Source organism: Dermochelys coriacea, chromosome 17, assembly GCF_009764565.3.
Source record: "Dermochelys coriacea isolate rDerCor1 chromosome 17, rDerCor1.pri.v4, whole genome shotgun sequence".
Lineage (NCBI taxonomy): Eukaryota > Metazoa > Chordata > Testudines > Dermochelyidae > Dermochelys > Dermochelys coriacea.
Window position 1 is genome coordinate 11,865,350 of NC_050084.1, and position 16,636 is coordinate 11,881,985.

The window sequence follows — 16,636 nt, forward strand, 5'->3', positions numbered from 1 at the left end:
GTTGGATGTGGCACATAGTTAATCAGTCAGTGTAAGTGTTACATGCCACTTAGACAATAGTACATTATTATTATTTGCATTGCTATACGTGATTCCCTGTAGTTCAGGAAGACAGTAACAGTCTCACACTCAGTGGATTTTGGGTTTCCTTCCCCACCCATTTTCCACTCCAGTTTTAGTTTTAAAGTTTATTAAATCACAAAGACGCCTTTTTCCAATGGAAAAAATGAAACCCTTGTTATTGAATTAATGGAATCCTGATAGTCATTCATTGACTGTGAGCATCTTTCTTAGAGATTGAATTTTCTGACATCTCATATGCTCCAACTTATTGCATTCACGTCCATTAGGTTTGCCCAAATCCTGCCTGCTTTTCCACCAAAAATAAATTATTGCAAATAAAAGGAAGTGCGACGGAAGTAAACAGGTTTAAGGAATCCTTTCTGGGTCCAATAAAAGATCACGAGCAAGTGGTTTTACTGCTGACCTATTCCAACTGAGAAATGGATGAAGTTACATTTGCAGCCTATGTAATAATACTAAAATGTCTGATACCAAAATCGTTACCCTTAAATAAAAGAAGAAACAGGTTTCTTTCTACATATCTCACTACTTTAATTGCTCTGTTTGCTTGCTGCATAGTGTGCACCCTAATAGTCCCAGTTGGGAAGCTAAATACGAAATAGCCAAAATGTGGTGAAATCTATTAGACATCTGCCTCCCCGATTTGTACAAGTCTGTGCATACAGACAAGTTTTTCCGCAAATTATTACAGGGCTAAATACGGACAGCAGGATAGGACTGCTTTGAAAATGACAACATATGTTAGCTTTCCAGGCCCTGTTGAAGTCAATGGGAGTTTCACCCTCAGATTATCTAGGCAGTACCAATACATGGAAGATCAAGATGTAGGAGACTGACATTATTCCTGTGATGCTGATTTCTTTATTCCCCCTGATACTATCAAACCAATTCTGTAACGGTGTGACAGTGATGCTTTAGAGAGAGTGGACTGTAGGCATGTCTTCTACGTTCCGAATTCTTGCTTCTTTGTAACTCCTGTAAAAGGACTGGCCAACTACCAATGGACAGTTTGCAGCACAGCTGAGCATAGTTAATGTGTATTTATTTAATAAAATAGACCAACTTCCTCTCCCACCATCCCTACCCCACAAATATGAAATATAGAAAAATAAACCAACTCTGATGGAGAATCTCCCCCATCATTCATATATGATTGTCTTCTTAGATTGTAAGCTGTTTGGGGCAGATAACATTTCTCCCTCTATGTGGGCAGTGCTTAATATTGTGGGCATTAGCAGAATACAAATAAGTGATAACAGTCACACTTTAAATTAAGAATATATTTATAAGTATCTTATAAAGGCAAAATTTATGAAAACATCTACTAATCATGTGTCAAGGATAGGTAAGGCCAACCAGTCAATAGATTGCTTATCACAATGGTTTATAACCTTGTACCACACCTTCTAGTGAGGTTCTTGTAACCATCTATAACACATACTACCCAGGTCTGTAACATGCGCATAACATTTATCAACCATTTATAAATGTGCCATTAATATAAAGTGTGACCAACAACACTTTCTTTAAAGCGGCTTGTCCATCTTGAATTCACATATGAAGGGCAGGCATCCTAAGGTGGTTACAGTACCAGCTGCAAAGTTTTAAAGCACAACTGGTAACCAGTTGGATGGGATGTACGGATGAACACTGATCAAGAGCAGACAAGGTGGGCAGAACCTGCCTTGTTTTACAACGGACATCACAAACCCCTAGTGATATTGGCAAGAGTAGAAAATGGGACTCAATCCAGAGAACAGAGCAATAAAAGCAGAATGGTCTATTGCAGAGGTCTCAACCTATTTACCATTGCGGGCCACATATGTGTTACGTGGGCTGTATCTACTCAATATATACATTATCTGTATGGCCCTGAGGTTGTCACATGGGCTGCAGCTTTGTGCTGATTGGGTCGCAAATGGCCTACGGGCTGCGGGTTGAGAACCACTGATCTATTGCAAAAGGGAACTTGACAGGGATTCAGGAGACCTGAGTTTTTTTCCTGTCTCCGACGTGTTGTGATATTTTGGGCACATTACTCCTCCTCCCACTCTGTCTTGTCTATTCGGATTCTTTTTTAACCATGTGTTTGTAGAGTGTCTAGCACGGTGGGCCCCTAATCTCATTATTGTCATAGAAATAACACTGACGTACTGGTTTGCCTTCCCACATCTGGGTGTCACCACCTTCCATTGCACTGAACAGCACAACTATTTCATCACATCACAGTCACACAGAGGGGAGTGCAATGGGGCCTGCCCATGCAGTCATGATAAGTCCCAGTTTTTAAGGGCATAATAAAAACTCCCTGTAAAAAAAATGCATCTGAAGCTTAAATTTTCTGTACATTATTGGAACTGCTGAAACTTGACAGAAACACTGCATAATGGGTTTCCTGGGAACACACACTGAAGCCATTTGAGAGAGCCTGGCTTATTTTGATTTCAGCCCGAACATCTCAACCGGAAGAGACAGCAACCGAACCCTATTACAACTGAGCCAGGGAAAGCAATTAAAGTCTAGCACCAAATAATGGAAGATGAGATTTGGAGAGAATATGCTGAATTGTGGTTTCCATGGGAACACACAGTGTTTTGAGTTTCCTCAAACCACACTGAAAACCTTCTTGCAAAAGAATCCTGCTAAAGCAGAAGGGCAGGACAATCTGTGTGTGGTTAAGGGAAGGCTAGAGAATGTGAAAAGATGAATAACTTTCTTGCTGTTACTGTCCCAGTAAGCCATCCTGGTGAACTGGCTATAAAGTGTGACTTCTAACAGAATGCCTCTATAAAAGGATCTCACAAGAAAACTACAAACATTACTTTATGCAGCAGAGCTGTAGCTGTGTTGGTCCCAGGACATTAGAGAAACAAGATGGATGAGATAATATCTTTACCACTTAGGCACTTTAGGTGCCTAAGTCCCTTTGTGGATCTAGCTGTAGACCTTTTAGGATAATAGTTGAATTTTGATAGGGATAGGAAGGCTTACTGGGCTTGATCTTCCACCTGCACTTGGGATGCAGTCCACTGGTGGAGGATATAGCAGATATCAGGCTGGATTTGATTTAATCATGGATTTCTACATAAAAGTGCATTCTTGTTGGTTGTTATAACCTTAATACATATTCTTCCTAGGTAGAGGAACTTCATTAAAATATTCCCAAACTGGGTCTCTTTTATGGCCTGCTGCCATTATATGTTTTTCCTTCTAGTGAGAGAATGGTATGGTAGATCTCAAATCAATGAAGGCTACGCTCAGAAAGACCTTAAGACTTCTGGAATATGCTGCTCAAACAGTTTCACTTTTGTTTCTACCACCTGTCCCTCCCTTCTACATTTATCTCTAGACTTCTCCATGTCCAGATCTATTCCGCCCCAACAATCTTCTATTCATTGAACTTTTTGAAACTTTGCACTTTTAGAAAGAGGTCAGGGATTGACTCAGTGTACACAAACGTGCAGAGGGACAATAGGGTTGAGGTCTGCTATTTCTCACTTCTATATATTATTTAAAAACATTTTTGCTGTTAACAAGCACGTTATCTCTGGAAACACAAATCCACAGTTTGAGAACTGCAAAACTAAGCATCTCTGATGGTATCTTCTAGACTGAGCACTGAGTCCCATTGGGTAGAAAGAAAGATTAACCTAAATAATCTATACAGAAGCCCCTGGAACGCCATAAAATTGGGTCCCTAATCCATGAACTATCGGAACTCATTTACAATACTTTTCTTAAACATTACATGAATATATTGTCTCATACCATAGAATTAGAATTTGTAATCCCTATTCCATGATGATATTCTTTGAGCTATAATGTATCTTAATTAAAACTATCTTTAGAAAGGTTTTTTCCTTAAAAAGCATTTTATCAAAAAAAATCTGATTTAAATAAAAAAATCCGATTTCTTTGTTTTTTTTAAATCACTGATTTTTATCCACCCTAGCAGATATTAACTGATTCTACATTTATTCTCCTACCTTTTTATATATCATGAATATCACGTTTCCCTATCATTGTCCCATACATTTCAAGTATCTCCATTCCTTTTCTTACTGAAATTTCCCTTGATAAATCAACAGCCTAACAAGGTAATCACATCTACATTAGCAACTGTATTGATAGTTGCAGTCAAGTGAGTAATCATCAGGAAAAAGAATAGTTCTCAAGGCTAGCCAAGTCCCTTTGTCAAAAATTCATCTGACAAAAGGTCAGTCTTGATCACAATTAAATGCAAGGAGACAACTTTGCTTTACTGAAACTCTTAACATGTTCTTTGCATGCTGCTTGTGAAACAATGGTGGCTCACTGGAATAATAATAGACACTAGGAACAGATCAATGTGGACAGAGATTTGATATAGCACATAAGCGATGCCATAAATTAACATTGTAAAATGAATTGAATGACCCTTTGAGTGGACTTAGAGATGGATGCTGTTGCCTACTGAAGAGAATGGGAGATCATCTGCATAAACCTGAACCACTTTTCCTTTCAAGTTATCTTAATCTAAATGGAAAAAATAAATCAAATCAATAGGTCTGAAAGCTTCAAGCTAAATCCTACACACAGTGCAGTGGGCATTAAGTCTTTTATAGTCATTCAGTTAGCAAGAATTGGAATGTAGCTATAGTAAACTCAGTTTTCACCATGTTCTCCAGCTTGATTTATCCTTCTTGTGAGTCACATCATGAAGTTCCTTTTCTAGTGGTAGCCACTTCAACTGGGTTTCCAGATTCGTTACCTTTTCACATCACCAGTTAAGGCACCAGTTAAGAATGCTAAGCCCACCTACAACAGAACCATTCTCATTTTTAACTATGTTCCAACTCTTCTGAAACAGAATATCTGGAGAAGAGTCTCTTTTCTAATATTACAGGTTTCAGAGTAGCAGCCATGTTAGTCTGTATCCACAAAAAGAAAAGGAGGACTTGTGGCACCTTAGAGATTAACAAATAATGTTAGTCTCTAAGGTGCCACAAGTCCTCCTGTTTTTTTTTCTAATATGAAGGGTTATCAGGAAAGAAAGTTTTGGACAGCAGTATAAACATCATGAAGTGCATGGGTTTAGGCTTCTCCATAAGGGCCTTGAAATCTTTCCGTTTTAAGACTTGCACTTTACATAAAAGGATATTGCAAGCTGGTCTGCCACAGGAAGGAAAAATCCATGTAATCAACAGAGTGAATCCCATCTTCATATAGCACCTTTCATTCCAAAAGATGATGCCAAAGCACTTTTATTTTGTTTAAATTAAATGAGAGGATTTCATCCTTCATTGAAATACAGCTTACTTTGGGGTAAAACATGGCAACAACTTAAGTCTACCTAGATTTAAAGCCAGGAGGTTAAATTGGCGTTTCCAATTATTCTGGGATTAATGCAAAAAGTTCCATGGAATCTGTTATAATCACCAGAGTTCAGAGACTCTGTTTTACAACTCATGCAACAGACAGCACCTCTAGCTGAACACTGGCCTTGTAAGAACGTTCTGGGATGTTCCCAGAACACGATCCCAGAAAGAAGATCTGCTACTGCTAAAGCAGCAACACCACACAGTACAGCACCTGCAAGGTCTCCCTTTCAAGCATTCACTATCTGAATCTGTTTAGCTTGAAAGAGCAAATGGGACCACCACGAAAGACAGCAAGGCTGCACTAATGCAATATTCTGTATCTTTGCTACTCGTCCTATGGAAGTATTCTATGGGCCAGATATTTAAAGGGATCTTGACCTGGTCTCCTTTATTGGAAGGCACAAGTCCTGCCATTTAGATGTCTAGATACCTGATTTGCTAGGACATTTATGTAGAAAGGTGCCTAAATGATAGCATTTGCAGACACTATTCAGGGTTGGTGCAGAAACATGCCTGTAAGAAGAAGTCTGCACTGAGAATCTGGCCCTATATATTAGCCTGGGAATAAGCACTGGTACTTTGGAGTTAGCACATACAGGCTGTAGACAAATCCATAGCAGCTTCCAGGGAAGTGCAAAGGATATTAACAGAGATGAAGAGATAAATAATAAATAAAAATGAAGAGAAATGCGCCTTTGAAAAGGGAACTGGATGGGTGAGAATATTAAACAGCAACTCAAACTACTTGGAGTCTTGTGCAGTAAGTAGTGAAATAAAGCCAACTGCTCACAGTGGGGAAGCGTCTGCAGCTGAACCTATATTCACTGAAAAGCCTCTCAGTCAGGCTGCTGCATAATTCATAATTTTGCCCATTGAGCATAGAAATGCTTTACAAAACTTAGATCCAATTCGTGTTATGTTTTATACCGGAGGGAGACAACAGTTGGATAACACAGACTGCTAAAAACCCAGGCAAACACATCACACATATCCTAGGAAGCACATACAACAGACTTTAAAAAATTTCTGAGGCACACAGAGAACGATCTGGAAAAAGGGGGTAAACGCTGAGGTGGCAAAATGTGCAGATGGTACAAAACTACTTGAGATAGGTAAGGCCCAGGCAGACTGCGAAGAGCTACAAAACGATCTCACAAAACTGGGTGACAGGGCAACTAAGTGGCAGATGAAATTCAATGTTGATAAATGCTAAGTAATGCACATTGGAAAACATAATCCCAACTATACATATAAAATGATGGGGTCTAAATTAGCTGTTCCCACTCAAGAAAGAGATCTTGGAATCACTGTGGATAGTTCTCTGAAAATATCCACTCCATGTGCAGCAGCAGTCAAAAAAGCCAACACAATGTTAGGAATCCTTAAGAAAGGGATTGAAAATACGACAGAAAATATTATACTGCCTCTATATAAATCCATGTACGCCCACACCTTGAATTGTGTGCGCAGATGGATTGCCCCATCTCAAAAAAGCTATATTGGACTTGGAAAAGATTCAGAAAAGAGCAACAAAAATGATTAGGGGTATGGAACTGCTTCCGTATGAGGAGAGATTAATAAAGCTGGGACTTTTCAGCTTGGAAAGGAGATGACTAAGGGAGGGTATGATTGAGGTCTATAAAATCATGACTGATGTGAATTAAGTGTTATTTACTCCTCATAACACAAAAAATAGGGGTCACCAAATTAAATTAATAGGCAGGAGGTTTAAAACAAACAAAAGGAAGTATTTTTTCACACAACACGCAGTATACCTGTGGAATTCCTTGCCAGAGGATGTTATGAAGGCCAAGACTATAATAGGGTTCAAAAAAGAACTAGATAAGTTCATGGAGGATAGATCCATCAATGGCTATTAGCCAGGATGGGCAGGGATGGTGTCCCTAGCCTCTGTTTGCCAGAAGCTGGGAATGGGCAACAGGGGATGGATTACTAGATGATCACCTGTTCTGTTCATTCCCTCTGGGGCACCTGGCATTGGCCACTGTCAGAAGACAGGATACTGGGCTAGGTGGACCTTTGGTCTAACCCAGTATGGCCATTCTTATGTTCTTAGAGAACCATGATGGGATATACGATTTCATGCCATTCAGGGGGATATATGTTCCTTAGCTTTGGGATTGCCAATGATTGTCTAAGTACAGAGCAGAACCATGGCAGGACGATAGAGAAATATTCTCTACTATAGAGAAATTAATTTCTACATGCAAAGTATTTGGGAATCTGCTTTTTATTTAAAACACTTTGTTTAAAACAGCTCTATACCTGACCTTTGCTATCTTATTTCCATCTGACCAGCATAGTTAGGGGATTGAATAAAAATACACAATAGATTCATGGTGGATGGACCTCAATTATTAGTCTTGTTCCAAGTGGTAAAATGATTCCATTTGGTTTCTTGTTATAATTCCTTTATCCCTGACTACACTTATGTAGGCATCATTTAACTGTAATGAAAAACATGGCCCAGTTTGACCTTGTTGGGAAAAGAAATCTATAATTTCAAATGAAAAAACCCTGTCGTGGTTGAACTGAGTTTCTCCATGAAATTACTGAAAATGAACATTAAGCAGTTTGTCAAAGTTACATATTAAGTAATGTTAAGAGAATCAGTATTTTAGCTACTATAAAAAGGTTGACATTAAATCTAGTAACACTTGACTGATACTAGATTTAAGCATTAGTCTCTGTGTTATCCATTTAAGTCACTGTGTACATTAAATAACAAATAATGGATAAATGGTAGTGCCCTGTATTAGTACTGTTATTTTGGGTTAATAGATGGAACTCAGTTCATCTGAAGTTTTGTTAAACATATGATTGTTTTCATTGTGAAATGGCATAACTTCAGATTTGCTGTAGCTTCTTAAACATGAAGTTAATCAGCATCAAATCTACCACAGTTTATTTACACCTTGGGCCCAGCACGTGGTTTAGCAAACAAGACTGATGTTGGATTTATAGCTATTTTACTGAATGAGGAAAACAAGTTTGCACTGATTTGTGTTCTCATGAATCCAACAGATACAAAACTCTGCCATTTCACTCCTTTACCTTCCAAGCTCTGAGTCGCAAATGGCTTTTGAAATATCCTGCTGAAGCTTGAATTTATGTCTGGGGATGTGTAACCAAAAAAAAAGGAGAATAAATTGTGGCCAATTAATAGAGTTTTTGCACCGTGTTATCAGTTAGAATGCTTCATCTCTGTGTGACTTTTTCCAATCTTATTTTCCATATAAAATTTTCACAAAATAAAATATGGCACAATCCCTGCTCTCCACTTTTATTTTTCTCTGGATTCAGACACACACACAGGAGATGCATTCTATCCACCCTGGCTAGATCATGGCAAGCTATCTAGGAAAAGAGCAATTGCACAAATTTACACTTTTTTTTTTTGGTTTAGAGAACAAAGAGATGGAAAATAGACAATCTCTTAGGAGGTATGTGGGATGAGTAAGCTACAAATGATATAGCATAATGACATCTAAAATACCCATGTACATTTAGGTAAGTGTTCACTGGAAATGTACTGAACTAGATTTCTGTTCTACCTACGTAGGATTAGTATTTTTAAAAAGGATTTTGCTCTGTTTTCTGTAGCCAGCCTAGCTATTTTATAAAACTGACTTTGGAGGACTCTTTCATAGTAAACGAGGCATTGTTCACATGCTATAAGTGAACCTAGGTGTTAATTCACACCACATTCCTCCTATGATGAACCTGAACCTCTGTTATATTTACTGTAGCCATGAGAGTTAGAGAGGAGGTCTGGTCAAAAACGTTCAGTCCAAATATTTTCCCTGATGCAAAATTGGGTTTTTAACAAAAAGAAACAAAAATTGTTGCATCTGCTGTACTCAAAAATTCATTTTTTCATCAAAACCCCAAAAATGTTTAGTTTTAATATTTTTTTTCATTTTTGTCAGCACTTTCCACCCTATTAGAAATACTGAAGTAGGCAGATACCTAAGTTGCCGTAAGGATACCTGAAAGAGGGGGCTGTGAAGTGGCACAAAGACCGCAGAAAAGCATACATTTAGGAACCTTATGTCTTTCATTGCGTCCCTTTGGGCTTATAACTACAGAGTAAAGCAATACCCCTCCTGCCCTAAAGTTATCTGACTATCAGTATGCTGGTTGTATCGGTTTCTAAAATCCTCTTGAACAGAGTAGCTGAAGAGCTCAAGAGATTAATGGGGTAGGAATGGTGAAATCCAAGCAATACAATATGAAATCTTTATCATACCTAACTGGTGTGATCTTCCATCTCCCAGTGGAAATCTCTGGTACCTTGGGACATTAAATGGAGGCAAGCGATGGAATTTTTTCTCCAACAGCGGCTCAAGCCTGGAGGCAGAGGGATCAGCAGAGTGAAAGAAACTGTACACTTGGCTGCAAGCTGGACGGACCTGGCAAACTGGAATGAAAGAGAGAGAGATCAGCATTCCATCTTTATGGGTTGCTCACGTATCTTTTGAGAGGTCTCAGTGGGGGTGTGATTAAATATACAGTCCCTTCAACTTCTACAAACAAACAATAGCCCAAACTACACACACAGTCAAAAGGCAGGGGATTCTTCAACTACATTGTTTCATGCTCCCTTGGTGATGAAATGAGCTTTGTTGTAAGATAATTTTGCAAAGGGATAACAGCGAGAAATAGGCAACCTGCTGAGGCTAAGGCAAGCCTTTGAAATCAATGGAAGCCAGAAAGTCAATAAAGTTTTAAAACCTTCTAAATATATTATCGAACATTGCACCTACAAAAGCATGAGGCATCGCCTGCTTGGAATATCTGAAGGCAAAACTATTTGATGGGAACATTAAATCAGGAGGATTGAAATGGAGATGAAAGCTGGAATGGGTATGTGAAGCAAGGCAGCTTCAGAAGTCAATTTATTGAAGTTAATGCATAAAATGAAACTGCACACATTAAAACAGGAGAGCATGGCTTGTAATATTTGCTAGAGAGAGGCAGCTAATGAGAAATTCAGACAGCAATTGTAAAGGGATGTTTGAAAATCACCCGCTCCCTCAGCTAATGAGGCACTCTTTCTGATATACAGCACTGAGATAGAGACATCTCTTGTACTCAAATGGGTGATCATAGAAGGCTGCTGGGGTCTGTAAACCAGCAAGTGCAGTCACTTCCCAGCTAACCAAACTGCGTTTGGATCACTGAATCTCTCCAGTGTTAGCAGATCAATCCATTATGGGCTAATTATGCTAATAGACTTAGTATATTACAGCAGCACAAATATGTTACAACAGTCAATTCATTAACTGTAGGAGTAAAGAACTGATTAAAGTACTTATAAACAGATGTTTGGGAATATTATGCCTGCTCCCATTGAACTCCATATGAGCAGGATCAGTCCCTTAATGTTTTTCAAACTGCTGTGCAATATAATAATCTCTCAAATCTTTTCCATTACAGTTTATTACTGTTCTCTTGCACTGATCCTATAAAACTGATAACCTGCATGGTGCTTTTCTTTAAGGCTCAGTTGTTTGTGCAACATTATTCTTGATCATCATCTAAGTGCTGGTGTTGTAAACACCACAGGGGGGAAAAATTGTTTTGGGGCACTCCATCACCCCATCATCTTTAATGTATGTATTGTCACAACCCACTTGGGAGGTAGGGAAGTGCCATTATCTCCATTTGATAGATGGGGAACTGACGCATAGAGGCAAAGGCCCAGATCCTCAAAGGTATTCAGGCCCTTAACTCCCTCAGTGACTTTCCCTAGGTTGCACAAGGAGTCTGTAGTGGAGCAGGTACTTAAACCCAGGTCCCCAAATCTCAGGCTAGCATCCTGATCACTGGACCATCTCACCTCACCTCAGTTTTAATAGTCAAGATGAAAGATTCCCACACTCTCCCTTCCTTCTGAAAGGATTCCCAATGAAACAGGGCAGGGGTTTTCAACCTTCTTTGAACTGTGATTCCATCTTACAGCAGAATATTGTTTATCTTTCCTCACCCCCCAGTCTGGGACACATCTTCCAGAAAGAGAATGGAATTAGGGCTGAGAAGCCGGCCCCATGTTTCAGAAATAGGCTTTAGGCTGCTTTTACCTGGAGGGGGAAACCCGTATGCCAGACTGATTATTAACTTGAGAACTACTCTGACAGAATCCACTTAAACTCAATTACTCTGTGTTGCAGGGTTTTCTGATGGAGTTTGTCTTAGGAGCCCTCTCCTCAGGACAACAGGCTCAAATTAAAGAAGGAAATAAAAACACATGGGTTCATTGTCATTCTCCACAGTTTCATATGGTGACAGCTGACATGTTCAGCCAGCCGCTGGATAAAACGTGATGAACTTTGATTCAGGCACTGCACATTCCTCAGCCATGTGTGCTCTTTGGGAGAGGAATGGAAGAGTTAAGCTGGAAAACACTGAAGCTTTACAGGCTTTGTAAGCCCCCCTGCTGATATGTGGCTTTGAAAATCCATGCCATATAAGCTGCAAGTCTAATTGGCATTTAGGGCCAAATGATGGTACCAGTGAAGACAATGGCGCCATGATCTGACCCTTCAAGAATCCCCATGACCATCAATATGATGGCACTGCCCCAGGCAGACAGTAGCAATACCTTACGGCAATATATTCACTTTATACGGGCAGGATGCTGTGCCAGGAACAGCAAGGCAGAATGTTCAGACATACTCAGTGGGCTCCTCATCAGTTCTCAGGGTAATGAGAAAATACATTTTTAAGTGTTCTTACCAAGAATGGGCTGTTAAAAATGATCACTCATGAAGGTTTCAGTTCACAAAGGTGTCTAAGGAAAAGCATGTCTGTTGTTAGGCATTGACCTCCTGGAGCTGGGGCCCAAGTGCTGAAACTATGTCTAAACTGCACCAAGCACCTATCAACTGTAATTCCTAAATTAGACCACATTCAACATAAACCAGATTTCTGTTCAGTCAGGGCTAACCTGAATTAAACAGCCAAACCACGTAACCTCAAATTAGCCATCAAAGCATCATCTTTCCAGTTAGCCTCTGTTTAGACAGGTGCAGTTGACTGCAGCCTAAAAGGCAGGCACATATTCAGCCTATGGGGTTGGGCATGCAAGTCAGGTAGGTGGCCACCACCCTATGGCTGCCTCTTCATTTGGAATTCACAGAAATGGATAGGCATCTACTTTATAGGTGAATCCACTGCATGGGCAGAAGCCAGCAGGCAATGGCCACTACTGACAAATTTGCCCCAGACAGGCATCTCCAGGAGTGAGAGTGTTGGGTTCAAGGAGTAAGTAGCTCATGGATTCATTGACCAATTTCTAAAACACAGTGTTGGCTTTAAGTTCACTCCTTTCTTTTAATGACCTCTCTAGTTCATCTGGAGAAAAAAACCCTATTCTCCTGAGTTGTATGTCATGGAGATGCAGATACTGTGCTCTGGGACTATCCTTCCCTCAATGTTTGATCAAGGTCTGGCAAGCTGGGATCTTTTCTGTCACTGTGAATTGCATTATGCACCACGTTCCACATTCACTGACTCACTCTGGTGGTGGTGGAACATTTGTTTCATTCAGGAGGTTTCTTGTCATTAAATTAAAAGCCTTCTATGGGGTCTTTCAGTCAAACTTTGGCCCTTCCCCGGGCCCACTTTGTGACATGTCTGGTTTATGATCTGTGTCTAATGCCATGTGTCACAGGTATGGGGAGTCCAAAACCTGCTCTGATGTCTGCTGCATGTTGTTTATTCTAGCAGGAAGTTATCTGAGCATCAAACAATTGGGGGGTGGGAGGAGATAATCAGAGTTTGCTTAAGACACTCTTTCCCCCTTCCCATTAGCACCTGAATATGGACTACTCATTAGCCTATCCGGTGTTTTATGTATTATTCATTGCATATCATTTGCTTATATTACTAAAATGTAAATGAATTTGTAACCTTATCTGATATGTTCTAGGTCTGTTTCCTCTGTCCATTTTTATGGTCCCTGTGTGAACGTTTGAGGGCGCATAACTGGATTGTAAGGACTAATCAGTACTTACAAAATGGCTGCTGTGTTTCTATAATTGCCATTTTTGGGTCTTTTTAAAAAAATTGTAGTTCTTTGAACATTTTCAAAGCTAAAACTCACTGCAAAGCTTTCACTATTCTTAAGAAATTGTCTGGAGTGCTCCAAATAGAGGATCCAGTAGCAAACTGTGCTAGTCCCTACTGAGTTTCTGGTCAATGGCATTATTTGGGGAAGACCATGAGATGTATCCATTTCAGCAGTTCTGTGGACTGAGTTCCAAATACTTAACTAGCTAAAATAATTAGTCAGGTTTAGATGAAAAAAGTTACCCATAAAGCTCTGAGGCCAGGGTCTGTGTGCTCAGAAGAGTGTGAGTGCTAGATAATATCAAACTTTGGGAAAGCTTTGATGGACTAGAAAACCATGAATGAGAAACACTGAAGGTGGAAGAGTATGAAATTGAGCTGTAAATGATTAGTGATTTATAGGACAAGAATTGTGACTAGTCAACTGGAAGAGCAAAGAAAGAACTGCAGGAGAGGACATTAAAAATTACCATGGAGTGTCAGGGGAATGTTGGATGAGGGGGAAAATAGATTCATAGATACTAAGGTCAGAAGGGACCATTCTGATCATCTAATCCGACCTAGAATACCCCTCGAAAGGACAGCAAAATATGGAACCTAGGTTCACTTTTTAGCTAGATTCCTACTACCACAGAAGAAAAATCAACATTCAAAGCTATGATGCTTAAGCATATGACAGATGTTATATATATTCTGTATGTCTACATTATACAGCATCCCACTACACCATGCGGTCCTATTCTGCAGCAAGAAATACACAATCCATTGGGCAAATTTTCCTTTGTCTGTGGACTCATAAAAGTTTCATTTTAGTAATTAGTAAAAACACAAAATAAAACTTTAAATCAAAAACGAAAGGACGTCTAGCCTTATATTTCTCATGTTTTCTGCTCTCTACCTCTCATCTCAATGAGGAGTGACTGACTCCACTACCTTGCTAACTTCAGTCATATGTATGACAGGAGCCTTCTGGTCACACATTTTCCTTTCGGAAGCACGATTCAATTTTTTTTTTCCCTTATGGAATTCTCCTAACAAGAACCTCCCTCTGAGGACTGACAACACTTCACGTTGCACGTAGACTGCTCGTGCTGGAAATGTCTTTGAAACACTGGTCAGAAAGGTTGCTCTCAAAAGCAGCTCCCTGAAGGATATTTGAGGGAGGACGGAAGTAAGAGCTAATGGGAAGAAATAATTTGTAATACTTCAGAATGCTGTCTGTTAATTTAGCAGCATGGTGCTATTCAGTATTGCAGAGTGCCTGAAGCGATGACGGTTGCACTGTTCCAGCATTGTACTAGGATAGTGAGGAGAGAAGGACTGAAGGCAAGAGACCATGCCCCTGATCCAGAAAAGCATCTAAGCACCCGGTGTAGCCCCACTGAAAACAATAGGACAACTCATGTGCTTCAAGTTAAGCAGCATCTTAAGTACATTGCTGGATTGGGCCTTAACCTATAAAAACTGGGGTATTGTAAGAGATTTGAAAGTACAAATATCAGATTGGTAGTGAACACGCAGGTTGCAATAGAAAGATCTTTGTGGTGTCTATATTGTGCTACTGCAATAGCTAGGTAGGTAGTAAGGGTGGCCAGAAAACAACTCCATTTCATGAAACATTGAGGTTTTGAAATTTGTTTTCATTCTGATGAAGAACAAAACCAAGACCTTTGGAAAATTGTTGTGAAAAAACACAAAAAGAGAAAGAGCGGGCGAGGCCCACCCCAGAGTAGCCAATAGCCGGATAGTCAAGGCACTGACTTGGAATGTAGCATGTGCTCGCTCTCTCTCTAAATTCCATCTTTCACCTGAGAAACCTTCCCAATGAAATTTTCATTTTAAATTACACATTACTGCAAAACATTTCACTGTGGATAAAACTACATTTTTTGATGGCAAAAGGTTTCGTTGGAAACTTTTCGAGCAGCTGTAATGGACAGTTAATAGGAGCTTCTTTTATGTATCTCAGCTATTTGTTGTAGGTTTAAACAAAACCAGAAATTAACCCTGAAGACCATCTAGCTATACATTCATCTACCACATATTACTGCATGTTCTCACATTTGTCACCTGCCACAGAGCTCAGACACATTATTTCCCACATCACAGCACAAAGGTGTTACACTAACAGAACCTGACACAGCATGAAGATTCAAAGGATACAACTTGTCTCTTAGGAGAATGGGGTGAGTCACCAGAAATAGTATAAATATCCCAGTGTGTATTAAAAAAAAAATTGTGTTTTTTTTTGTTTTTTTTTACTTTACTGGGCATTAGGCCATCACTAAAGAGGCAAAAGAGGTTTGTGACTGTTAAAAAAAGACCCAGGTTCATCCAAATGCCACCTGAAATAAGGGGTACAAATCACATGGAAGTCTCTGGGCCAAATTCAGAGGTGATTTTTTGGGCACTTTTTCAGGGACTGTTCCTACAATTACACTTATGTACATGCATGTAGTAGTATGACATTGAAATGCATAGCCAGCAGTGATATGAGTTACACATGAGGTGTGAATGGGTCAGAAAACAGATGTAAATGGGATAGTACCCTAGCATGCCCCAGTTGTACAAAATGAGTGCAGCTTACATGCCAAGAAAACAAAAACAGGTGTGTACAGTCCAAAAATCAAATCGAGAGGAGGGTGTAAGATTAAGCAAGGTGGCTACAATTTATACTTGCACCATTTCTCAGTACTTCTGGGCCCAGTCAGTTTGAGCCCACTTATACCAGGGGCTGAATTTGCTCTCCATGGAAAGCTAAAATGTTGTTAGTTATACTTTAAAGCCACATTCTGCTTAATTGCACTGGGTTCATTAAAATTACTCTGAATTTACACTGGTATATAGTAGAGCAGGATTTGGACCATTGGTTACAAATACTGTATACCAAAACAGTGCGAGTTTCACTGCTTAAGACGGCATTTACACAAGGTTGCCAAGCCTCCAGGATTGTCCTGGAGTCTCCAGGAATTCAAGATTAATCTTTAATTTAAAATTATGTCATGTGATGAAACCTCCAGGAATACGTCCAACTAAAATTGGCAACCCTACATTTACATCACTGCTGAATTGGGACCTTTAGCATGCTGGTTCATTAC

At 39.6% G+C, this 16,636-nt stretch overlaps 1 protein-coding gene across 1 annotated transcript in view; it reads right to left on the reverse strand.

The window, feature by feature from the left end:
- Window positions 1-16,636, reverse strand: part of PITPNM3 (PITPNM family member 3) — a 348,983-nt gene that overhangs the window by 31,069 nt on the left and 301,278 nt on the right. Inside the window, 1 exon segment of the mRNA XM_043499395.1 lies at window positions 9,715-9,885. Coding sequence (XP_043355330.1) covers window positions 9,715-9,885 — 171 coding nt within the window.